The sequence below is a fragment of the Cebidichthys violaceus genome, unplaced genomic scaffold (assembly GCF_023349555.1).
Source record: "Cebidichthys violaceus isolate CVI_PGR_0920_01 unplaced genomic scaffold, fCebVio1.0.p SCAF_10, whole genome shotgun sequence".
Lineage (NCBI taxonomy): Eukaryota > Metazoa > Chordata > Actinopteri > Perciformes > Stichaeidae > Cebidichthys > Cebidichthys violaceus.
The window spans coordinates 7,425,686-7,451,584 of record NW_027176263.1 but is presented as its reverse complement, the minus strand read 5'-3'; the positions used below and the strand labels follow the sequence as shown (position 1 = coordinate 7,451,584).

The 25,899-nt window shown below is 39.3% G+C and overlaps 1 protein-coding gene across 3 annotated transcripts; it reads left to right on the top strand.

Moving 5' to 3' along the window:
* The first annotated feature begins 558 nt into the window (after nt 1–558).
* On the top strand, nt 559–24,732 carry col21a1 (collagen, type XXI, alpha 1). 3 transcript variants are annotated; one of them, XM_068723881.1, is made up of 29 exons: nt 559–687; nt 6,197–6,324; nt 6,528–7,088; nt 7,287–7,452; nt 7,533–7,761; nt 8,957–9,127; nt 10,605–10,682; nt 11,559–11,642; nt 12,753–12,815; nt 13,232–13,285; nt 13,375–13,428; nt 13,536–13,589; nt 16,788–16,841; nt 16,925–16,978; nt 17,061–17,114; nt 17,414–17,467; nt 18,985–19,029; nt 19,122–19,175; nt 19,259–19,312; nt 20,350–20,403; nt 20,541–20,612; nt 20,991–21,026; nt 21,685–21,729; nt 22,579–22,611; nt 22,703–22,849; nt 22,959–23,013; nt 23,096–23,287; nt 23,370–23,438; nt 23,584–24,732. In XM_068723881.1, the coding sequence occupies exons 2-29, from the start codon at nt 6,228–6,230 to the stop codon at nt 23,769–23,771; spliced, it is 2,871 nt and encodes a 956-aa protein (XP_068579982.1). In that variant the 5' UTR covers nt 559–687; nt 6,197–6,227; the 3' UTR covers nt 23,772–24,732. The 3 variants fall into 3 exon arrangements, with proteins under 3 accessions (XP_068579982.1, XP_068579974.1, XP_068579990.1); XM_068723873.1 differs by having other exon boundaries at nt 8,954–9,127; XM_068723889.1 differs by lacking the exons at nt 23,370–23,438; nt 23,584–24,732 and having other exon boundaries at nt 8,954–9,127; nt 22,707–22,849; nt 23,096–23,218.
* The last annotated feature ends 1,167 nt before the right edge of the window (nt 24,733–25,899 follow it).

Genomic DNA, 25,899 nt, shown 5'->3' with positions numbered 1-25,899 from the left:
CTCTGCATTTCTAACAACTTCCAGCTGTTTGTGCAGAAACAGCACTGCAGTAGCTTTTCACACTATGTTCATTGCTGACTTGTAAGAACATAATCTGCTGTCCATTTGGAGGATGAAGTGAAATTTAAAAAGGAGTAGTGTGATACATTGCTGGGCACTTGAGGACCTGGTGAAGGTACCATGCGCAGTACAGTATTTGTGTCTCAATATACTAAAGCTTGTTGGCTGATCCGTTGCTTGTTCTGCATCCAGAAAACTCCATGTTCTCTGGTTATGCCCCTAGCAACCCACACACAATCCAAACCCTTAACACTTGGAAGGAGGCAGTGCTCATTACTATTATTTTCCTTTTGGACTGTCAGAGATGGGCTGTCTTCTTCACTATTGCATGCTCTCCTTATCTGCTTCTCTTTCCACCCATGGTAATTGAGGGTGGCTGTAGGCCAGTAAAAGTCCGGAGTGAGGGTGGAGGGGTGGGGGGGGGGGGGGGGGGGGGCGGAGAGGAAGAAGGACAGAAAGAGAGGAGACAGAGAGCTGCTGGAAAGGGCAGGCTTTCATTCAGCAGGGAAACATGTGCACTTCTCCCTAGATTCAGTTTCTGTAAACCCAGGGCTGTGAACAGTGTTGATCACTGGCTCTCAATGAGAGGATTAACAAGAACTCACACAAGGGCTTGGACGCTTACCGGTAACCTTTTGCTTACTTTCTGTCTTTTTGTTTGGAAACTTATTGTATTTCAGAATGAATAAATGTCTCATTTGCAGTTAGAGGTTTTGGGTGTGTTTTTATGCATGACGATGTAAATGTCATATTTATTTTATCAATAGACATTTACATTCAGAGTATTAGAATCTATGGAGGCAGTTTTTGATCATTAAAGTGATTTTGTTGGGCTGATTTTAGTGTATTTAATATATTTTTCAGTGTGCCATGTGTTACGATGTGTTCAGATAAGTAACAGTTTCAACTTTTACTTTAGTGCCCTTGACTCTGTGCTGCAGCAGTTGCATATTGAAGACATTATGCCCAGTTATCAGTCCCTTGTTTGTGCTACTGTCATGCAAAGAATGAATGGAATCAGCTCAAGATTTCTTTCCTGGCCTTTTCACTTCTCGTAAAAATATTTTTTCTTTCATATTTCTTGAATCTGTGCAAGCGTACTGCACAGTGCACCACAGTATTGCATGTATTGTACTCATACAGTTTCTTTTTACAGATGTGAGAACAGCATATACAAATAACAAAAGCTTTTGAGAGTGGACAGCGATGAGAACTATATGAGCAGAGGTTTTACAAGACATTATTTAAGCTTTGGATTAGTCGAACAGATTTCTACAGAGAACAACTGATAGGGCTTGGCTTTTCCTTGTTGCTTGAAGAATTTGGCAGGAAGAAATCCCCCTGATCTTGGCAACTGTTCAGCATGACCAGCAGTTGTTGTTTCTGGAATGAAATTTACAGCAGATACGTATCCACTCCACTTCAGCAAGTCAAGTGGAGTTAAAGCATGCAGTTGTATTACATAAAGTACAAAACAAATAGAAAGGATCTATTTTTTCTCTAAAACAAACACATTGTTATGGTTTCCTGCTACATGTCAAAATGTAAATTTTGAAGGGAAGTATAACTTTTTAAGCACAAAATCTGTGGTACAGTTTTTAAAATATGTGTGATGACTCAGTGTCGCCCACCTTGAACAAGTGAAATGTTATCTAGTGTATTGGGAGAAGTCATTTGTTCAGCAGCTTCCTGAACGACATTTCCAGCTGGAACTAAACTGTGAATAAGTCTCACATGAATATTATTGAGTTTGAAAAGTATTGCAACAAACAACTGGCTCAACTTAGAATGAATGCCATGTGGTAGTTATATTCACAGAGTTACAGTTCTGCCATTGAAACACCAAAACCTTGAGCTACAAAGTGTCTGTGCTGCCCCAATAACATCAGAGATCAGTGAAGTCTGGTACTAACCTGCAACACTAGTGCACCTGTTAATTCTACTACATTATGCATGCATTAAGCATTATAGCATAGCATGCAAAATGTTGCGTCTTTATTCCTGGACGAGGGTTGCTTCCCTCCATTGTAACTACATGTGTTTGGTCAAAGTCCACTGTCGGAATTTCACTGTCTGATGGTGTAAATTAATTCCATGTGGCTCGAGCAGAGGTGTAGAAACACTTCGTTTGGGGAAAGTCAGTCGAGGGGAAAGTCATCCTGACTAGACCCTGCCAATGAGGGGGTTTTCCAACAACCTCCTCCAGCTCTCTAGTGGGGAAAGAAAACGGCTTGCAGAACTATGGCAGCTAAACGCCTCCTTCAACTGTATTACTTCAACGCTGAGTTTACATGGTGGAAAAATTCAGTCATGTTAAGAGTGTGACCCCTCTTTGGCTGCACAGGAATAAAAGCTTTTGGGAGGCTAAGGGTCATGTCCCAGCCACTGTTTTGTTGACCCTTGCAATCAGAAATAGCTATGTATAAGGACAACGGTCACTTCCTTCCTATCAAGTTCCTTCCACCAGTCCTGCTTCTTCTACTGTATGCAACATATCTGGTCTTCATTTGCAACTCCCACCTTTTAGGATGTCAGCAGTTTCTTTCTTTCACATATTGAAACATGTAGAAGATAATTTAACACAGAAACAACACATGTCAAACCCTGTCTACCCTCTGCTCACATGCACAATGTAAACACACCTGGTTCTTAATATCTCAGTTCATCTCTAATTCCATGAGCATGAACATAACCATCATTATACTCCACAATAATATTACATGTTGTTTGACGCACATCTAATGATATAATTGTTCACCTTAGGGCTGGGCGGTATGACCAAAAATGTATATCACAATATTTTGTAAGATTATATCGGTTTCACGGTATATCACGGTATTTTTTTTCATGTTAATGCATCAACTAATTAATGCCGAAAATTATTTTATCAAGCGTTTAATTATTAAGCACATTTTTAACACAGGAACCGCCAGCCAACCGGCAGCAAGCTGTGAACAGCTGTTTGTGTGGCCTGTCTTCCATCTCTTCCTGCTTCCTTCACCTACATTCCCCTGGGTCCTAAGACCCTCCAAGTACAGCTTCTTATCACCCTCTATGTACCAACGTCCATTTATAACAAATGACACACATATTACACTCTAATCAGCGTTGCATATGTGTCTAACCAAAATACCCCAAAAAGCAAAAACATTTTTTTTTTTTTTTTTTTAGAGTTTTTAAATTGTTTTTGTTTGTAATATGTATAATAAGCATATAATTTAGTTATCGCTACTGATAATTTAACAAACATAAAAATATGACGCAAAACGTTGGATTTTTTAAAACCAAAACACTTCCAAACAGCAGACACAGCTCCTCTCTTGGGCACAGACTCTATTGGTGCATCTTTGGTCTCTCTTTGTTCCTCCTGCATCGCTCTTTTCTGTTCTTTAAGTAACGAGACGGAGCCTCTCCCAGCTGTTAGCAGACTGTTGTGCTAACGGGCTAGCTACCGAGCTGTACCCAGCATGCTGTTCGGCGGTGAAATTTTATAAATGTACAATTGTTAGTGTTACAAATTGTTTATGTGTCACAAACTGTTGTGTGCCGTGGTGTTGCTCTGTTAAAGAGCGTTAGTTGTGGGTTATTAATTGTTGTGTTATAAATTTATAACCATAATTTAGGGGTCCCTCTCACTAGATGAGTTGCACCAACTGTAAGACTCTTCGCGGTGAACTATTTAACAGTTGTTATGGCTATACCGGTATGACGGTATATGAAAAATTCATATCATATGGGAAATTAAAACCGGTATACCGCCCAGCCCTAGTTCACCTGTAACTGAAATAAACTTGCAAAATATAGCAGGTATGCAACATGCCATTTATTTCTATTAGACATTAATCAATGTTAAAGGACACATTTTGTCTCGTGTTGCACTTGTCTTGACCTTGCTTCATTACAATTTGAGTGGGATTTGTGTTCATATTGGAGTTGGTGCCAAGGCATATCCAAGACTGTTATCATCAGAAACAGAACAGATTGGGCAATTTGTTGTAATGGCTTAAAATGGCCCCCTTGTGGTTGTGTTGTAGAGAGTGTACAGATCAGCAAAGCTGTCACTGCTATATGAGAGCAGTGCAGAGCAGAAAAACCTCACATGTATAGATAAACCCTTCGATAAATAGATCAAATGCCATATGTAGATATTTTACTTGAGGGACCTCAGAATACCATAATTTATCTGACAGTCACATAACATCAAGGTTATATTGGGACATCAGCTACTACAGTATGTTTGGACTCCTTTTTTCCTGGAGGACAAGCATTTCAACAGTCAGCACTCAGCCACACAGCAAGCATGTTGCTTTGCAGGTGTAAAGTGAGGAGCCTTATGGGCTGGGCACATGCAGCAAAATCATTACTGATTTAGTGAATCATTCAGGTAAAGAATAGTTGTAGGGCAAAACATTCGCACAAGGGAGTGGACAAATTGCTAAAGCAAAAGAGATTAATCAAATGTACAAATTGTTTGACTAACATGTTCCCAAAATGTACTACGATAACTATTGTCAGTCTTTTACCAGCATGTGTTGGTAACTGGTTGAGATGTCTTCATCTGCTGAAGGAAGGTATTACAATTGGTGTAATCCATTAGGGAGGTAAAGTGTAGGAGTGAAGATTTTCTGGGCAGTCGTGTTGTACAGTATTCTGGCCAAGGGTGGGCAGAGATTGGCAAATGGCAGTAGATTTGAGGAAACAACTGATAATCCCACAGGGTACAGTGAGCACTGGTTTAAGGGAAGTTGTGGTCAGAAGTTGTTTATTTAGTAAAGCTGGCAGTGCCATGTGAGGATGTGGTGGATGAGGCTTGAAAGGAAAATGCTTAGGTGTACTGTGGCTGTGCAGCAGAACTGGAAAGATGAAGTGTGCCGCATGGAGGTTGGATGCAGAGCTCAAGAGTATAACTTTGTGGTTCAAGTAAGTGAATTAGGGATTTGTGGGTAGTACAGCAGAGTCTGTGGCAGCAGTGGGAGGTAGGAAGTGAATATGACTTATGAAAAAGCAAACATGGGCTGTGTGCTGAATTTGCACTTGATGGCCCCAGTGACAACTGCCTGCAGCTGATTTCAGCATTAACTCTGACAAACCCACCGTGCTCTACCTGCTCAGCACCAAACAGCAGAAGTTAGCCTCTAGTTGGTGAACATAGTGGAGCACTTAGCAGCTAAAGAGCAAGATGTCTTTCCCTGGCGTTAGAGACTAAAAACAGAGCTAGACATATTGGACTAACACCCCCCAAGTGAATAGTACTGACTTCATATAAATGGACATTCGCCGTATCAACTTTATAAGGTGATAATATGTCAATGTTGTTGCACTGCCTCAAGTGGCCGAAAAATCAAACAATGTAGTTTTATGATCTTGTCTGATTAAACCATAAGTATTTAAATAATTTTGTTCTGTCTTAGATTAATTGTTTAGCGTTGTTGTCCATTATTTTGACATTTAGCTGCCATTTCTTCTACTTTCAGTTTTTTTACCTTCCCTTTCGTAATAAGATTTGAATTACTGTGCTTATCTGTGCTTCACTTGAGCCTTGACCTAAGTGCAATATGCACAAAGTATTGTTTGCACCAAGTCAGCTTATATGTGCACTCCTCTGAACTAATGCCTATCCTGGAGACAGGCTTCTGCAAAATGCACAGCTCAGTTGATGAAAAATCGAAATCATAACCTGTCCTGCTGTAAAATAAAACTGTTGAGTTACAAAACCTAACCAAAAATAACTAGCAACAATCAAATTAATATGCAAAATGTTTGAAAATGAATCAAATGATTACAGTGTGAATGTATGCATGGACTTCCTGCTCTCATGCTTGAGTCATACACATTCATACAAAGCTTAATCAGATCACTTTCATATAACATTTAGGGTGAACTTTACCTCAATGCACAAATGCGTCTTTTTTGCATGTATATACAATGCTTGAATAATTTATTGTTTGAATAATTCATAATTATTAAAATTAGTGGGATAGTTTTATGATTAAAGTCTATGGAGAGGGGATGGCAGCCAAACATCTCAATAATGGACAAAACGTCTGAGGAATTAACCGTCTCAAATGCTTGCATTGTCCTTTTTCTTTTTCTCTGCAATACAAAGCATGTTTTTCCTTTTCCCTTTTCCCTGTAGGTGCACAATTGGAACTTGGTACAGCTGCATAATGGGTTACAAAGCAACATCCATGCATTGTGTCTTAAGATGCCTGTGCTTCATGCTTCTCCATTTGTTTTGTGCAGCTCAAGATGAAGAAATAAGAAGTAAGAATGCTTCTGTCTTCATTGTCTCACACTTTGTTATGCTTGTTGTCACATTAAAAATTGCCAAATGCATACAACTGGCAAAGGTGATTTCATGGACTGTAAATGCATTTTACTTCAAGTATTCCACCTAACTAGATTTTCATGTTTTTTAATCAAACATTATTTTAAACTGCTGACTTTTTATTTCCTGTCTGCTTCAGGTTGTAGGACAGCACCATGTGATTTGGTCTTTATTCTAGACGGCTCGTGGAGTGTTGAAGATGTCAATTTTGAAATAGTAAAGCGTTGGCTTGTTAACATAACAACAAGCTTCAACATTGGACAGAAGTTTACCCAGGTTGGAGTCGTCCAATACAGCAGTGACACCGTTTTAGAAATACCTCTGGGGAAGCATTTCTCCACCAAAGACCTCATCAAAGCGATGGAGTCCATTGAGTACATGGGGGGAAACACAAACACAGGGACAGCCATTGAGTTTGCAACAGACAAACTGTTTGGCCTGTCCGAGCGCGGCCCGTCAGGCATTTCCAGAATTGCTGTTGTCCTCACAGACGGGAAATCTCAAGATGATGTTTTGAAAGCGGCCGAGGCAGCAAGGAAAAAAGGAATAATTCTGTTTGCAATCGGTGTTGGGCCAGAGACAGAAGTGTCCCAGTTGCAAGACATTGCAAACAAGCCATTTTCAACTTATGTCTTCTCTGTTGAGGACTACAAAGGCATTTCCAGGATCATACAAATCATACGACAGAAACTGTGTGAAGGTAAGCAACTGCTGATCAGTGTCTGGAGCTGAAAGTGTTGTTCTGCTAAAATACCATGAGGTCAAATATTGCTTTCATAACGGTCTCAGAGTGGTATCTCTTCACCTAATCCATTTGTCCATCCCTCCATTATTCTCCACTTGTACCTACAGTATATGTTTGTTTAGCTTTCCAATTAACTGTGTTTGTCTGTTGCAGAGACTGTTTGTCCAGCAAGAATTCCCATAGATTCCCGTGATGAGAAGGGTTTTGATATCCTGTTACATTTAAATTTGGCTAAAAAAGCAAAGAAGATACAAGGGACATATTACGGCACTAAGGCCTATGAAGTGACATCTCGCCTCGACTTGAGTGAAGCTACCCGGTAATTGCCTTGCTTCTATTCTTTCTTCATCTTCACCAGTGTGTTCACAAGTTGACTGACTTTTATATTTGGTCATCCAGGACCCTTTTTCCTGATGGCCTGCCACCATCATATGTTTTTGTGGCCACACTGAGGTATAAAGGATCAGTGGCAATAGAGGAGTGGGATGTGTGGAGAATACAGACGCGTGATGGGAAACCTCAGATGGCGGTCACTCTAAATGGAGTGGACAGGACCGTCAAGTTCACCACAACCAGTGAGGCATCAAGTGGAACTCAAACGGTTACATTTTCACAGCAAACAGCAAGGGTACGTTAACAAAGTGTTTTATTTCTTTGAAGCAATCTTAGAAGGGCCCTCCACTGAGTTTACACATTACGATCAGTAAACTTTTCAAAGAGAGTATTAAGCGACGCAGTTGTATTTAGTCTTCTTTGGCTGTGTAGGAGCTTTTTCAAGCCTTAGAAAACTACTATGTGGGTGTTTACCAGACAGAGATGGTCACACAAAGAGACACACTGAGTTGCATTATAGGAAATGTACTGTCCATCCTTTTTACTAGAGATTAAAATGAGGATATTTTGGCCTTTGTCGTGTCGATTTTCGACCATTCTTAATATAACCTGTCTCTTATGAGTCTCCCATCTTTATGTAGTTGCAAAGTTAAATTGCTGTAATACTTCTCTAAGGGTCTGATTCATTTATGCTATAAATTCAGAATATAAATGCTTGTAACTTCTCCAAGAGAAAGCACACTCATACAGGTAATCAATGGTATTCAAAGGGTATTTTCTTCATTATATCCACAAAGTGTTTTAATTGATGCACCCCCAAAGGTTTAAGCACTTTCTTTCAGCCATACATACCTGTTATGTAACCAATCAATCATAATCCTCCTATTCACATATCCAGACGGCTGGTATAAGCCTTTAGAGCTTTAGTAGCCTATTCAACCTTTACAAAGGCTAATGGACATCTCTATGATAAACAGATTAAAAACTTACCTTTGAAGAAGTAGCACATATAATTGAACTCTTTTTGATAGATAGACAGATGATTATGTCCATTGACATTTGTTCAGAAACTGCAAAAACTTATCTTAATATGTCTTAATTTGTCTTAGTTTGGAAACTGTGTGTTGTGTTTCCGAGATGTTAATCTTCACAATCACAATGTGCATACATAATATTACCAAATGAGGATTGTGTGTTAACTACTTTGTATTACCTAACAGTCTGAGCTTGAGAAAGGTTTAAAATGCCACAATAATTTGAATGAATTCTTCATAACCATGACTGATTTGTATTGTCCGGGTCTTAACACATCAAAATTCCACAATGAGTAACTGAGTTTCTTTGCTTTCTGCTATGAACAACAATTACAGCAATGTAAACACTCCCTCCAAGGGGCAGATTGTTTTTTTGAATGTCCTCATCAGCACACATCCAGCAAATACCATAACATTAACAATGTTTTTCCTGTTTGTTTTCTATGACAAAAGAAGCTGTTTGATGAGAAATGGCACCAGCTGCGGCTGCTGGTCACCGAGGAGGATGTTACTCTTTATGTCGATGACCTAGAGATTGAAACCCAATCCTTGGAGCCCCCTGTCGGTATTTTCATCAATGGAAAAACCCAAGTTGGAAAATATGTCCGAAAGGAAACAACAGTGCCAGTAAGTTTATTGACATCAAGAACCCAATTTTCACTAAAACACGTTTGGTTCCCAGAAAAATCATTCAGAAGTGCGTCAACTTTACACTAGAAAGAAGGAACAGTTTGTTTAATGAATTGTTGAGCAAACTCAGCACTGATATATGTTTTAAACAGCATCACACAGTTTATTGCTGCCTCCTGAGAGACATGCTCAACTCTGTGGATAATAAATCATTGGCAAAAAGTCTTATTAATCTTTGTTTTATTTGTCTCAATTGCTACATTCCGTGCCAAACAATGATGCATTTTCAATAAATCATAATTATCCTGTGTTGTAATTTGCTCTGCAGAAGGCTATATAGTGCAATGCAAATACATCATGTTAATGTAAAGATAACGATATGGAAACGAATAATAACTGTGTTTTGCACAATACGTTCTTTTATTCTAATTCTAATATGATGTTACACTTTTTATTACGAAACAATAGCACAAATTGGACCATATAAAATACCTCAAGCACATATGTGAGCAATAAGCCGTGTTTGTCATTGTTGCATTTGTGGCCACAATGATGGTGAACGAAATTAAATACTTCAAATAAAGTAAAATAATGTAAATAATGCAGACGTTGTATTATACTAAAATCCTTAGTACAACTCGCTGTAGATTATAATATACCATGAGAAATAATAGAAGAGAGTCTGTGCATAAATCCGTTTAATAAGAAAGAAGGCAAGAAAATAAATCATTCATGACTTTTACTTCATTATAGTTATGGATATTAAGCCACAATTTGGCAGTGAATGTAATTGTGTGTACTGATCCATTGTTATAGGGATCATGTAGTTTTAAGCCATTTAACAGAGTCAATGCACTTTTGTGAGTATCATGTCTGGATAAACACACTTGTAATTGGAAACAGATTTTGTAATAGGACCCCTAAAAGTGCCACAATGCAATTTTAAACAACTTTAAATTAGTATGAACCAATAGACCACACCAGACATTCTTATTGTGTTTAAACCTAAATAGGCTACAACAAGTAATTATCACTAACAAAATTGCAAACTCTTTTTTTAACATTGCCAGCTCATAGTAATGTTTTCATGAAGCTGAAAATAATATAAATCATATGTCGGGGATATCTCTCTGCTCACATGGTAACTGGAGGGAAACAGTATATGGGACATTCTGGAGCCATTTTACCACCAACATCAACAAAATACCAAATAATGGAAGAATAGTGTAACGTCGCTGTAGAACACTTCCAACCCTGAGGGAGGTCTGGCAACATGTAGCTGCTTAATGCCCAGTGAGGGTAATTTAACAGTTGTACAATAGCAATTTCAATTCATTAGTGGCAAAGCACTGATAAAACCGAACTAAAAGTTGCAAAATAACCCCCATGTTTGTTTTGTTAGCTTGTTTGGAGGCTCCAACAGTGGAGGTTGTGTTTTTAACAAGAGTTTCTTCTCTTTTTAAATCTTGTTCAGTTTGAAATCCAGAAACTTCGCATTTACTGTGACCCCGAGCAGAGTAACCGAGAGACTGCGTGTGAAATACCTGGAGTTGTAAGTACAAGAGTCTGCTTGGCGCTTAACTTGTATTTCAGTCCAAAAGCAACAAAGATAACTTCTTCTCACCTACTTCTCACCTTGTTCAGCTACATCTGTTTCTGCTTTGAAACACATTATTTCACCATCAGTTAACTCCACACCTCATTCTGAATGGCGTAAAGATTTACATTCCGTCAGCTCAGTGTATTGTAGTATTGTGTAGTGAAAGTGTAAACTCAGCATATTCATTTCAAGTCACATCTGTTTATGCATCCAATACTTTCTTGGAGGAGGACCCATGGCTCAGCTTCAAACATGTTGCGCTTAGTACATTTTTTTATTGTCTGCTGGCTGTAACAGTGTTTGTGAAGCAGTGTGCAGCGTTGTTATGTTGGCTTTGAAACTGCTCTAACCACAAAGCCAGTGCCAAATTAATGTTATTAATGTGAGGATGAAAATATCAAAAGAGACAAGATGAGTAGCCTAAAATTACAAATGCTTGCCAAGTATACCACTGCGAAGGATCAGATGCCTTTCTGGCAAAATATCACATCCTTTGATTTAAAACCAGAAAGATATCCAGTTTAAAGTGTAGCAGGAAGACATGCTTATTCAAATGAAAATAAAGATTAGATTGAGAACACAGCAGGTAAAGTAAGCTTTGTGATGAAAAAAATTAATGTATTCATGAATTTTTCAGGTTTCCGTATTGGATTTGTGACATTTACAAACATTAGACCATTAATTGATCGATTGCTCATTTTCTAGATGTCCAACCAATAGTCAAGCACTCAAAAAATGTATTAGTTAACAATCGTAGAAGACTATGGAAATGCTCTAATATGTATACTTCTGTATCTACGCTCAATGCCTAGTCTTTGTTTGTTACAGTGCTCCAACAGTGCTGATTACTCCGAACCAACTCCAGAACCTTGTGTTTGTCCTCCTGGAGCTCCTGGACTTTCAGGAATAAAGGTCAGTTTAAAAATATATATATATATTCAGTACATACAGCCACATTGAAAACCAACCTACAAGCAAAATTGGCCCGCAGAAGAAAATACAAAAACGCACCTACAGTACTCTGAGATATCACAGAATAGAGTCTGTTCCTTGTTCAACACAGAGCTCAACCACATCCTCAGTGTTCAGACAGTTGGTTAAATATTTACTTTAAACAGTGGTGTTCTGTTGAGATTAAATGAGAGAAGAATAATTAGCAATTTTGGGTTATGCGTAAACTTCCTTCTGTTCTACAGAGCACTCGCAGATTAGCCTTGAGGGATTGTGTGCTGAATATCTATGCTGCTCTCTGTGTCGGATAAGTAATAAGCACACGAGGTTGCACTTTACCAATAGGTCAAATCCAGCTATAGTCATTACAGCCTGTAAACACAGATTTCCTTCGTGCCAGAAACCGTACTGTGTGGGAGGTTTTAGTTCCTTGATGTCTTAAATACACAGTTATCTGCTGAAAACTACAAATTATGGACGCACCAAATAGCCTCTTTTCTCCTGTTGGGCAAATTGCGGTTTGCCGTTGTGAGGAAGTTACAGTATGGTTAGCCTTGTGAGATCCTGTTGTAATCTACTGTTTGCTTGAAGCAAACCAGACCACTGTTTAAGATAAACACTGGTTAGAGTGGAAAATTACCAAAATAAGGATAAAACCTACATCTTCCCTTTTTATTGATCATGGGGTATCAATTAAATAACAGCAACCCAGGTCATAAACTTGGTCATAAGACCTCAGAGAGCTATTACTGCAGCAACAAGACTCTTTGTTAATAAAACCTACATGGGTTCAGGCACGTTTGGGTTTATAACATTACAACTATTCTTTTACTACATTTACTAATAGATCCAAAATGCTGGGACCATTGAAGGCTGCAGATGTTCCTTATAACCCCACAGTGTCCAAGAGCATCTTACATTTGATAAACTAAGTCAACAAGATACACTAAATCAACACTCCCTCTCTCTATGGATTCATTTATGCTGCTTTGAGGTTGCATGATGGATGAAGACGTACAAAGTACTTTTTTAGTTACACATCATTAAATCAGCTCATTTCACTTTCTTTAGGGAGAGCAAGGAAACAGTGGCAAACCTGGTCAGCCTGGACCTGCTGGTGCTGATGGTAAGCCTGTGAGTACTACATAGTTCAATATACAAATATACAGATCTTAATTGCCAACAACACTGTCACAGCAGCATCCACAACCGCATCTGAGAAAAGACTAGAACCAATTAAGTTAATGTACCCATTAAGTCATGACAGTTGCTGCTTGTTAATTCAATGTGGTCAGAACCGCTCATGGTAAATATACTTATTTACTTATTTTTCCAATGGATAAATAGAAAAACATCTTTGATTATAGCACTGGTGGCAGCACAGTCGTGATTTGGTTGATGAAAAACATCCAAAAGTAAACCACATGTTCTACCACATGATCAAAAACTCACCCTGCAGCCTGGACTCACTTAGAGATCATGCACACAGTTGAGGGGGTTCAAATGTTTAACCAAATGTGTGTACCTCTCATTTTTTTTTAAATTTTAAGGGTATCCCTGGCATTAGAGGAAGTCCAGGGATGCAAGGTCCACCAGGAGTAGAGGTAAAGAAAAATTTAGTTGATTTACCTTAACATTAAATTCAGCATCTAGAATAGAGAATTTAAAGATGTTTTCTTTTTTTTCCCGTCAGGGTCCACGTGGGTCAGTTGGGTACAAAGGCGAACAAGGGAGGCCTGGTGTTTTGGTAGGAAGGTCAAAAAGCACAATTGTGGCCAAAACAATTTCATTATCATAATGTTGCACTGATTTGTGACTAAAGAACAATTTCATAACACAAGTCTGTTCTTTCAGGGTGAGAGAGGTGTGCCTGGCTTACCTGGATCACCTGGAAAACCAGGAGAGAAGGTGGGGATGTTAATTATTCAATACTTGATATAAACACTATCCAGATATTGGTGAACATTATTTTTTTGAATCTAATTAAAGCATGAGTAGTGAGTAAAAGCTGAGAAATTATAACATAAAAAAACCGTTAAAAAAACACACTTTGAATTGTCAAGGTAAATCGTCTTTTCATGAGATAAAAAAAACTGCTAGAGACATTAACCTGAACCGTTTGAACACCATCACATCAATCACTCTAGAAACCATATGTTATGAATATAAAGCCAGATCCCCTGGGAGAGTAAAACAAAATACAACTTCTATACTGTTTGACAAGAGCACGTTGCAGAGTCAGTATGACGGGCATCATAGACTTTTTAAATGTGTTCATATTTCCTGACTTTTGTTCTGGCCTTTCCTTCGAAAGCTCAAACAACACACAAAACACTGTTTTTAGAGAGCTAGTATCTTGTGGCTCTTGTTGCCTTGTTTTTTTCCCTCCTCACTTGCATCTCCTTCTTGCTCCTTAGCCTCCAAATTACAGTAAGACTTGAGGCAGAGATGCAAGGAAGACATGAAGAGAGAAAACCCAAGTCCAAAAAAACAGATCATATGACCACAGAAAGAAATAGTTAGAAGTAAAACCTTGTGTGTGACCAACCTGGCTTCAGTGCCCACCACCCTTTACACAAGGACAAATATGAAAAAAACTAAATGTGAATGAATCTTCCTTTATCAGTTAAACCAGCTAAACACTTCAACATGCATTACTGGGTGCATTACTGGGTGTATTACTAGTTGCATTACTTCAACACACATTCACATTCAAGTCTAAGGAGACTTCTCTGAGCCTCAAAGCCCATTCAAAGTATCAAGATGTTAAGAAATCAATACACTTTATGTGGAGGCAGACTAGCCTCGGTTGGATAACTCCCTCTTCCGCCGTTCAGTCACATAGCCTGGAAAACATATGTGCAATTGATGCTGCATGTTACCAGCAGTTGTCATGATCTATACCAATGTGTAGAAGACAAAAGCATATGAGCCACGGGGGGAAAGCACCTGTGAGGTGAAATGTGTTAGCTGCCACAAGCAGTCCAAACATAAATGGAGCAATTGATGCAATAATCCATACAAAGAGGAGACGCGCTGTCAAATAAAAGCAAGCAAATGATCAAGCAGTTTGTGCTCAACGGGTACTATAAAGGCCTCAACCACAGTCACAGCAGACTGTAGCAGAAGCTCGACAGTCCTACAGCTTTATCCAGAACTTTTTTATTAGTCTGAGCGCAGTGAACATTTTGCGTTTAGCATTATTTTGAGGATCAATGAGGTAATGCATCCTCTGTAGACTGCATCATCTCTGTCATATCGTCCTACTTTGTAATCAGTGTGACCACAGGGGGTCACTGCCAGGTGGCTGATGTGGAAAACCATTCAAGCATTTAACGTCATTTAAAAAATGGTCTCAGCTGTTTGCACCTGGAGCGAATCCCCCTGTACCATCTGTCACATTATTAGAGATTCACTCACAGGTCCAGGATGTATCAAATTTAGTTCTTTCTAGTGTTTTGGACGGTCTTCTTCAACGTACTTTGATTAATAGGTGAAATACTTAGATTTTTGGCCACACAAAAAAGAGCGAGAGAGCACAGCTGGGGACTGCACTGCTGAAGATCATCTGGATTTACTGTATCTTTTTTATCTTCTTCCCACAAATGCTTACAAGATACAATAATCATGGCTTTTACAGGTCTGTGAAAGTGCTCTTTTAAAACCCCATAATTAGACATCTAATTAGTGTAATGGTCCTCGGCATCATGAATGATGAGATGAGCATCTAGAGGGGGTGCACTGCTAGTGATTTTCCATTAGATGTCAAAGGAGGACAGCTGCTAAACATGTTAAAGAGTATGGTAAAGCTCTGTTTTGAATAGTTTGTACAAATTGGAAAAAATGACAGTACTGTAAATTAGAGGGTACATATTTTATCTCTGAAGTTGAACTTAGTTGCAGTGGTGCTTTGAGCTAAATATTAACATCAACATGCTAACATGCTCACAGTGACAATGCTAACATGTTTACCCAGCTCGGTCTCACCAAACGGAGTATGACTGACACAACAATTAGTAATTAATTTACTGGGACTGACCAACCAACATTGTCATCATAGAGCCATAGTGCTAAAAATACATCAAGCATCCCTCTTTATATGAAACACTAAAGAGCTCAGATACCTTTGGCTCCTCCACAATTCAAACTCCAGCCATTTGGCATTCATCTTAAAATTAATTTTCCTAGAGACCAAGTGAAAACATCCAACGTTTTGGTCTGGGTAACTAAATACACTTTATGTCTGGGTCAAGGGATGGTTGCACTCTGGGAAAACTAAATATGCTCCATGAACAATCTCTGCAGACCGCAAGCACAGAACAATCTCTGCAGACCGAGAGGTCTTTAACCAGCCTCTCAAGCTTCTCTTCAAGTTAGAGGGAATACTGCGATACTTGTTCATGACCACAGTTAATCACCTTTGAAGGGACATTTTATTGCAAATTATGTGGCCATCCAGTCTGTGCTAACAATCCCTGTAGTTCATTAACACTGTAACTACATTCACCTTGACAGAAAACAGAGCAGTAGGAAACCCGTAGCTCAGCTGGGGGAGTGAGTGAAAGCTCCTTATCGCAACTTCCCTGCACACCTGAGATGCAAACCAGTCATTGCTTACACTGCTAGCAGCTGTCCATGTTTATGCTCCATGTCGTCACACAAAGTGGTACTGCCTAGCGTTTGCAACACAATCTCCCAAAAAACAGTAAAACTTACAGCAGCATAAAGACAAATAACGCGCAAACACTACCAGTTGGCTTACATGATTGGGCCTTTATGTCTTATGCAAAATCGGAGAAAACAAATAATGTAATGTCCCGTCTTGTTTCCAAATGCATTCTGAAAATACAGTGACTCATCGTTCCACGTTTATGCACTATTCAACTGATACTTGAGTAACGTCTAGCATTAGGTCAACCAGTGCAATTTATAAAATGCCTGAATGGCGCATTGAAAAACGTCACTACTTTAAGTTTCAGTCCAACTAGTTGCTGAATTCATTGCCAAGCCCACAAAAAACAAGACAATTACTCACTGCATATTTGTGACCATGTAAACATCACAATGGGTCTATGAAGTGCTCTAACATATTGTATCTTTTCTCAGGGCTCAATAGGATCCATGGGAATTGCAGGGTTACCGGGGAAAGTCGGTCAAGTGGTAAGGATGCAGACAATTCTAATGGCTGCTGAAAATTACGCAAGAAATATATCAATTTTAACTGGATGACATGATGTTTCCAGGGAGAAAAGGGAAGTTTGGGACCTCCTGGGCCACCAGGTTATCCAGGAGACCCAGTATGTATAAAACATTTCATAATCAAATCACAGTTTATGTGCCATTATAATCGTTTGTAAAAACCCTGTTCTCTGGTTTCAGGGCCTAACTGGGAGAAATGGAAATGTTGGATTTCCCGGGAGACCTGGTCAAAAGGTCTGTTTGTTTTCGACAGTGCAAAATAGTATTTTAGAAAGCTCATTCAGGGATTAGGAGAATAATAGAGGAATGAGGTTGGCTAAGTGTGCCGATTTTTAAAAGAAATTGCTCCTCCAAAGAGTTGTGTTGTTTATGTTTGGCAACCATGGGAATGCAGTCATACAGTGCTGGTGTCTCCCTTGTCTTTTCCCAAAACACATTTGACAACTTTTGTACACATCATTTAGATAGGAATCTATCATGACACGGTAATGATTAAATGATTTATGATGCTTTTGTTTCTCCAATGTATAAAGGGAGAAGCCGGGGCCAGTGGCATTCCTGGTATTGATGGAAGGGAAGGCCATCCTGTGAGTTGTAAACACAGACATTACTCATTGTGCATGTTTGGGATTTTGTAGATTGTTTGAACTGTCGCATCTTGACTTGCACTTCTAGCAGTTGAGGATTTTAAGCAAAATATGCATGAATGAAATATGAACTATGTCTCTTATTGAGTTCAGATTGGAAGGAAAGAAAAGGGGAGCTTTATTTATGTGGCAGTCTACATTACGGTTTACAAGTTGTAGCTGACATGAAATTATACTGACAGAAGATAACAATAGGCAAACTGTACTGGTTTTATGGATCACTCAGACTTGCATGCACATGTTTTACTGTTGTGTGTTAACATACTGTCAGCAGTACAGAGAATACCCCTGGCAGCCAGTAAATTAGGGGTATTTCCCCTGAAGTTCATCCCAGGATAACCCTGTTATGTAACCTGCAGGCTCATGCTATAATCTAAGGCAGTAAAAGTAACTCAGCGAGGGAATTCTGTGGCGCTCTCGCGAATCTGTTTTAGGAAGAAAGTGTTTCAACTGGGCAGCCACCCCACTGATCATGATTATAAGTGTTGTCCAAAACTTTGTGATGGGTCTACAAAAGATGAGTCAGTTGCTCCACAAGGCTGTAAGCCATTTTCCCCCACCAGAACAATAGAGTTAGCGATGTATCCAGGGAGCCAGGATTAGTACCATACTTCCTCAAGTTAAAACACGATGAAGTTAGTGCTTCAATGTCGGCCCGAAGACGGGGATTTCTTCTCCTATAGGTAGAGTGTGAGTGTCTGGGTGGCTCTAACTTTGTATTCTGTCTCTCTGCCTGCCAGTCAAATCCATCATTAAGAACATATGTTACTTAAACTTCAGTTTGAGGCAACCACTGAGCATCTGTAAGCATTTATCTCAGAAGAAAATAACGGCAAAACAAAAAACTAAAGAGGCTTCCCAGGGTAGTTTTGCTGCTTGTGTTGAACCACATAAACTTTCAATGTATTAAACCATTTATTTGTAAATTTGAAACTACTTTCCCTCTTTTTCCTACGTGCAATTTAAATAGCAACTACTTTCTTTAGTACAGTATTGCATTTATTAGCAAATAAAACAAGTGAAGTGTAGCACATAGGATTCATCTGAAGATTGTACACTTGTCTGCTGCACAGACTGAGTCTGTTTGAAGAAGGAAATTCAATTAAATTCTTTCAAAAAGCCCAAAACCATGTTTCTCTAGTACAACTAGCCATCCGTAACTGTGGATTGTAACATTTCTTGGTGCACCATGTCAGTTCAATCAGTTCCTTTTATTGAGCAGTTGGATACATTTGTTGCTGACACAATGAAGTAATTATTTCACTTTGAAAGGATGTAAACTGGAACCTGTAGTCCTTCATGCTGGTTGTAATATCAGTTCAGAAACACTGCATTTGAAAACATGCAGTCTTAGTAAAATTTGTCAGACAACAGACACATTAGAAACATTTTTTCTTTTTTGGCATTCTTGAATATATTGATCTACAATACAGTATAACATGTCTCCTTGCTCCCAGGGTATGCCTGGATTGCCAGGAATTGCAGGCCTGAATGGACAAAAGGTGAGCTCCTGTTCCTAACGTATGTGCAAAATAAACTGATCAATGGTTTTTGTATCATTCTTTGTGATCACGTTTGACTGACATGATTTAAGGGGGAAGCTGGTTTGTCTGGATCCAGAGGCTTCACAGGATCAACGGGACCATCTGTAAGTTAACATCTGTTATAGACTGTTTGTGTTAAAATTGAATCTAAAGAGTTTCCAAAAACTTTTTCTTCACCCTCCTGCAGGGTGAAATGGGTTTACCTGGTGCACCTGGTTTAAAAGGATCAATTGGACCCAAGGTAATGCCTTTTGAGCTTCTTCAAACAGCTATAATGTCAGTGAGGCAAAGCTACAATGAAGAGTGCAGAAATAACAACAGATTTTTGTCTTACAGACAGTCATCAAAAAGATTTAATAAAGTATTTAAAATGGATAGACTGTGCACTAAATATAATGTGAGTTTATCCCCTGCTGCATCCCTGGGGCTGTGAGTGCTCTGGCTCAACCTGTGACCCAGAAAAGTCAATTCTGCAGATCAATCCACACAAGCTGGCATTAGCAACCGACAAGCTGCAGGCCGAGCCATGTTGTGATTCAAGTTGAGTCCAAGCACAGTGTCATAGGGTTCAACAGCTGCCAGCAAGTACATGGGTTCAGAGTGTCTTGATATGACGTAACATTCCCAAGCTCTATGTCATGCAGTGCACAGTGTCATCAGTTTGTATAAGGTTAAATCTATGAAGTTTTCTAACCAACGAGTTGATTGAAAGACATACAGAGCTGCATAGGTCAGCAGCATTGCATGTTTTGTTTGGTCACTGTTTTTCTAGAATACACTTTAGTACAAGTAACGATCTCTTGGCCACACCGGCAGTGCTAAATTAAGGGATGATCTCGCCCTCCTGCTTTCGTCAGTGGAATTTTAGTGGAAATGTAAGCAGTCTGGCTTGTTTGGTCTGGACGCTCTGTCTCCTAATCACTTTTCATTAGCTGATCTGCCTTTAACAAGCCAATGTGTATTGGTAAATGGCACACAAGCTAAAAGCTAGTTTCTGAAGAGGCAGGCAATACTTGTGATTTTATGGCTGACCTTCAGACTGCAATTATCAAGGCTTGTTCAACTGGAAAAGAAAGCACACGATTGGCCATAATTAAACGTCAAGCTGCACCAAAACCTTGTGAAAGTATGCTAAAACTTTTGCATGCGTCATTGAAAACGAATGATATTAAGGGAGTAAAAATACCAGCTGCAGTCAAGCAGTTAGTGATATGATGCGGTTTGGATGCTATTGCATTGTTTTCTGTAACATAAGACATGTTTTATTTCTTAATCAAGGGGAACAAAGGTGAAAGTGGAAGTCCAGGTATACAAGGAACACCAGGGTCTACGGTATGTTTCAATTTAAATGTTCTAACATGAACCAGGTGGCTTGTGTCAAAAAGTATTTTTGGAAGTTTTATGTCCTACAGTATGTAAATAAAAAGTACTCTGGATAATGATTGGTGTAAAACTGAATACTTTTGAAGGGGAGTGCAGGAGAATCAGGGAGAGCAGGTCACCCGGGGCACCCAGGCATGCCAGGCCTGAAGGGCAGCAAGGTATTCCTAACATTTTGCTCTGCCAGTGTTGTGATGCTAACGTCTCTCCCCCTTTCTTTTCAGATGTATGATTTATGACAATGATAATTCACAATTTGTAGTTGTTTAGTGGTAAATGTTAACCCAGTCTGGTCGAACATAAAATGAATGTTCATTACTTCGCCTGAAATTCTAGTTGTAAGGATGAATTAACTTCCATACCTGGAAAAAGACTTTTTAAAAACTTACATCACAATCAGTTTGCTTAGGCGATCATTTATAAGCCAGATATGAGAAGTCTTCACTGTGATTTTTCTGTGAATCATTTGATACTTGTGTTTGTTTCCCTCCCACAAAATGTAACATTAAGTTACGATCCATTCTTTTTTTTTTTGTCAGGGACAAAGAGGAAATCCTGCTGAAAGAGGAGAGACGGTAAGATTGGAGACAAACCTACACTGCCATCAATGCTTATCTAGTCCCACAAGCAGATCATACTGTGATCATGTTGACGTCTGTAATTTCAATCTAAAATAATAACTCAAATTGAGAGGTCAAGAGCACATTATAAGCTTTGAATACAATGATGTACAATTTATCATCATTGGGTGCTGTATTAAGACTTTGGTCCAAAAGAAATTGGACCAAATGACTCCCAGTGATCTGTTTTTATTAAAATCACAGTGTGGAACTTATTCAGTAATTATTGTAAGGCGTATCTCTATTGGTTGATGGATATATTCTCTTTAATTAAACTTCAAGATTGATTATGGGTTTGGAAAACAGTAGTGTGTATTTTGGAAGTATAACTGGATATTTGGCATTCTACTGACTTCCATCATGGTTTTCTCCATTATGCTTAACTGGATAAATTTCATGTCATGACAAAAAAATAAACTCTGAAGGGTGTTCATACTTATGTAATTAAATCTAATGAGTTATGTGACGCGTTTAAAGCACATTATCACATCATGTTTTAACCTGAAGTACTGTCTATGGTAGTACTATATGCTGCACGTACAGCAAAGACCGGTGCTTGAAACAAAGGATTTCAGATGCTTTTGTGACGTTGATCTAGTCATTTTCTCAACAGGGAATGAAAGGTGAAAAAGGAGAGCATGGTCGGCAAGGGGAACACGTGAGTTTCTTTGATCAGCTTTGCTGTTTGATGAAGACTTTCAATAAATGGACAAAAGCAGTGCAAACAATGCACAATAAAAAAAAAAAATCGAATCATCAAACACATTTTACTGTTGTGCAACTTAAGATATGAATTACTCTGATCATGAATGGTCCATGTCTGTTTCTCTGTTAGATAGCAGGAACGCTAAAAACTGTTATATATATTTAAATGAGGATAGCGCCACCATGTGGCCATTTGTTAAGCCCTTTAATCTTCATTCATAACTCCTGAACTATGAAGTTTAGCAACAGATCAAAGTTGCAATACATATCTGATCCATATAGGCCATACCCACTGATGTGTACAGGATTTTTTTATTTTGCATCCAAACCATGTTTGGTGCATATTTTTATATATCATATATTTATTTGTATGACTCTGTAAGTCTGATCCGAGAGGCCAACAAAAAGGCTTAGGGCTTAACGGGTTAACTATGACTATGTCAAATTCTTGAAGGCATGGCCTATTTGACATACATTTCTGAACGTATGCAGGTGCTTTTCTAGATGACATAGGCACATATCAGAGTGATACTGCAACATCTGATGCTATTTAGCCTATAGATGGTGCTACAACCGCTTTCCACCCACTCATTAGTCATGAGTCTGGCTTGTTTAACATTTTCATTCATATTAAACCCTTATATTTCGAAGACTTAGGCATTCTCTACAAATCCACAAGATTGTCTGTCATTGAGCATTTTAATGCCAGTCTAGAGGCAGAACAAACGTTGAGTGTTGTGCAACCTTGTTGATGGTATGTGCTTCCTAGTTTTTATTGACTTATCCTGACTTTCATTGACAGGGCTCCACTGGTCCAATGGGACTAAAAGGAGAGGTATGCCAAACTAAATGCTTTCATAACTATACCTCTATCCAACCTGAATTGGTGTGTCTATGGCTAACCCTGGGGTGGTATTTTTTGCCAGAAAGGAACAGCAGGGGATGTGGGGCAGAGAGGTCAAGAAGGTCAAGTGGGTAGGCCCGGACAGTCTGGTCAGTCAGGCCCACCTGGCCCCCGAGGGCTGCAGGGGGACAGTGGTCTACCTGGCCCTCCTGGACCTGAAGGAAGACCTGTATGTGCTACACAATGTGCTAACGTTACTGTTTTTTATTATGATAGATCTGATATTGACTAACATAGTGGAATGGACAGATCTTAAAGATCCACCATTTTTATTCCAGGCCAGTCAAATGTCGGACAGTCACATTCGGCAGATCTGCAGAGATATGCTTCAGTGTGAGTATCTTTACAGACTGATGATGGGTTTCTTTGTTATTTCACTACGCATCTGAAATAATTGTACTGTCAATCATCCTAGCTGAGCTGCATTTATTGTTGCTGAGCAACCAGCAGAGTAGCTGTACCACGTGTCAAAGCCGGCCTGGATCTCCTGGTCCTCCAGGTCCAACTGGGATCCAAGGACTCAGGGGTGTTCCTGGACTTAGTGGATCCAGGGGACAGCCGGGCCGCCCTGGTCGGCCTGGGCACCCTGGTATTAATGGGCTGAAAGGTAAAACCAACGTCAAAGTCTACAGTATGTTATGCAAAAGCTGTTTTGCAGGCTGCTCAATCAGGTACACTTGTGTTTTCAGGAGAACCAGGTTTCATGGGTGAGAAGGGGAGCCCTGGCCGGACCACCATTGGAGACCAGGGGCCACCTGGTAAATCATGTGTTGTTATTCAGTTTCACAAATCCTTCACAAAGCCATGTGGAAGCTGATTTGCTGGAATACATAAAAAATAGACTTCATCCTTTCAGCACTGTGGACCGTTCCTTTGAACTGATCATGGCTTTTATCTCTACAGGTCCTATGGGTCCCCAGGGGTACAGTAAGCCAGGTCCTCCAGGTAGGCCTGGATCCCTTGGTCTAAACGGAGCAGAGGGCAAAAGTGGTAATCCTGGCATCCCTGGTCAGCCTGGGGTGTGTGATCCATCCATGTGTTACAGTAGCTTTATGAGGCGGGATCCTTACAGCAAAGGGCCAAACTATTGACGTAGTGGAGCATCACTGCAGGCACCAGTCTAGAGCTGATGTGGAACAAACGGACATTCTCAGGAAGATCTCATCTTTACAGTTTCGCTCTGTCATGGAAACAAAACGGACCTCCTCTATCACCAGTTATGAGATTTCAAACAGTCAACAGAACTAACGATCCTATTACATTTTCCTCTCTTGGTATTTTGTATCATTATTCACACGTCTTTAAAAATGCTTTGAGGTTTTAATGGTGTTAAGAGAATTAATACTATGCTCCATTTAATACTGCTCATCTGAGCACCTCATACTCATTTACTTCACGTGTGTCTGGATCTCTCTCTGGGCAGTGTGGCTGGTGCATTTTCCCATATTGCCCCCTGGTGTTGCTTCATTGCATGTCTCTAAATTTTCACCACACGTTGGATTAGTGCTATACCTTCTGTTAAAAAAACACACATGTTCTATGATCTATAAATTACGTGTTGAATGAATTGTTTCACGATAAATTATGTGTGAAATTGGCATGTTTCAGACAAGACTGTGATTTCCTGTAGCTGATTGTGACCTGCTGTAAGCTTGTGATCCTAAAGCATTTAGTTTGACTGTTAAGCTCTTAACTCTTATGAAAACATTTTAAAACAGATAATATTGTGTATCACCCAAGATAACTTAATACTTTCCCTCCTATCACAATCATTCAATCACATGCCATTTTACTCCAAGTAGGAAGCAAAATGTTTAAAGTTTCACTGTCTAAGAACTTGCTGAGTCTTCACTTTGAAATATGTCATTTATGTTCCCAAGGCTTTCCTTTCATTACTGTAACAGGTATTTTATGTTATTTATAAAAGAGTCATAACTGTGTATCTCAGCCGTGATATGTCTTAAACAGCTTTTGTAATTTTATTATTTTGTTAAAAGGTGACTTTTCTATGAATCTTTCTCTCTTTTTTTTTACTAGAATTAAAACATCTTAATGATTTGTGAACTTAGTTTGGTCTGTGCTTTGGGCTTTAAGTGTCAGGTTTATTACAGGAGTCCATCACATCATCAATCGAATCTTTCTCCTGGATTTAAAAAAAAATACTTTTTCTTTACATTTTACTGCGGCATCAAAAAGGATGTAGTGTGGAACAAAAAAAAAAGATCATCACCTGGGTCCTCCTCAAAGGACACAGCACTGTAACTTCAACACAAGCACAGCTGTAGAATGTATGTGTGTGTGTGTGTGTGTGTGTGTGTGTGTGTGTGTGTGTGTGTGTGTGTGTGTGTGTGTGTGTGTGTGTGTGTGTGAAACTTCAGAAATAGCAAATGAAGTGCTTTGTACACTAGATGGCGCTATGTGGTAACATCCCAGCATATCGAGGAGTTTTACTACCTGAAAGAGACGCTTCCTTTTTGCATTTTGGACAGCAGCCACCCATCACATGGAAACCTCTGAGTATTTATGTTTTTAATTATCCCAGCAATCTAACTTCAACATGTGGTTCACTTCGTGCTCCTCTGAGAACGGTACTTTCTGGGCTCCTTGTGTCAACCTAACTTATACTTTTCTATACTACTGTTTTTGGTATTTTTTTAGAATTATGAAGATGGAAATCATTGCAGACTGTAGAGACCTGCAATGAGTCTGAGGCTGTTAGTATTTATTTGTTTTATTAATCAATATTCGTGTTATTTTGATATCTTCCATGATCTGTTCATATGGGATCCTTTTTAGAGCAGCACATTACGAGTTGGCCCACTTGTTTGTTGGTGCATTTAATAAAGAAATATTATCATCCCAGTGCATCATACGCCCATGCAGTATAAAAAAAGGATCATTGTTGTTGCTGGTGACTGCAGCTCCCTTAAACACGCGGACTTCAATGAGTTGAGGTGATTAAAAGGCTCTGTCATTATTCTTTCACTTGTTAAGACGGGCTCTCGGATTTCAAGTGTCTCCTTTTACACTCCTGAGCCGCCACATTCATCATGGGACTGGCCTGAAGTTTATTGCCGCCGCTCGAGGTGGATGCAAAAACAAAAGTTGAGTGTGGGATGGACTCAGAGGGCAACTAGCCCCAACGCACTCTCTCAAGGGGTGAGGGGGGGAAAAGAAAAAGAAAAATGCGAGTCGGAGCATGAGTCCAGCTCCTCTGTT

Bases quoted from the DNA above. Each gene is read 5' to 3' on its own strand.
- col21a1 (XM_068723873.1), top strand. From the start codon at position 6,228: ATGGGTTACAAAGCAACATCCATGCATTGTGTCTTAAGATGCCTGTGC. The intron at 16,979-17,060 runs GTATGTATAAAA...CTCTGGTTTCAG, and splicing joins CAGGTTATCCAGGAGACCCA to GGCCTAACTGGGAGAAATGG. The intron at 23,014-23,095 runs GTGAGTATCTTT...CAATCATCCTAG, and splicing joins CTGCAGAGATATGCTTCAGT to CTGAGCTGCATTTATTGTTG.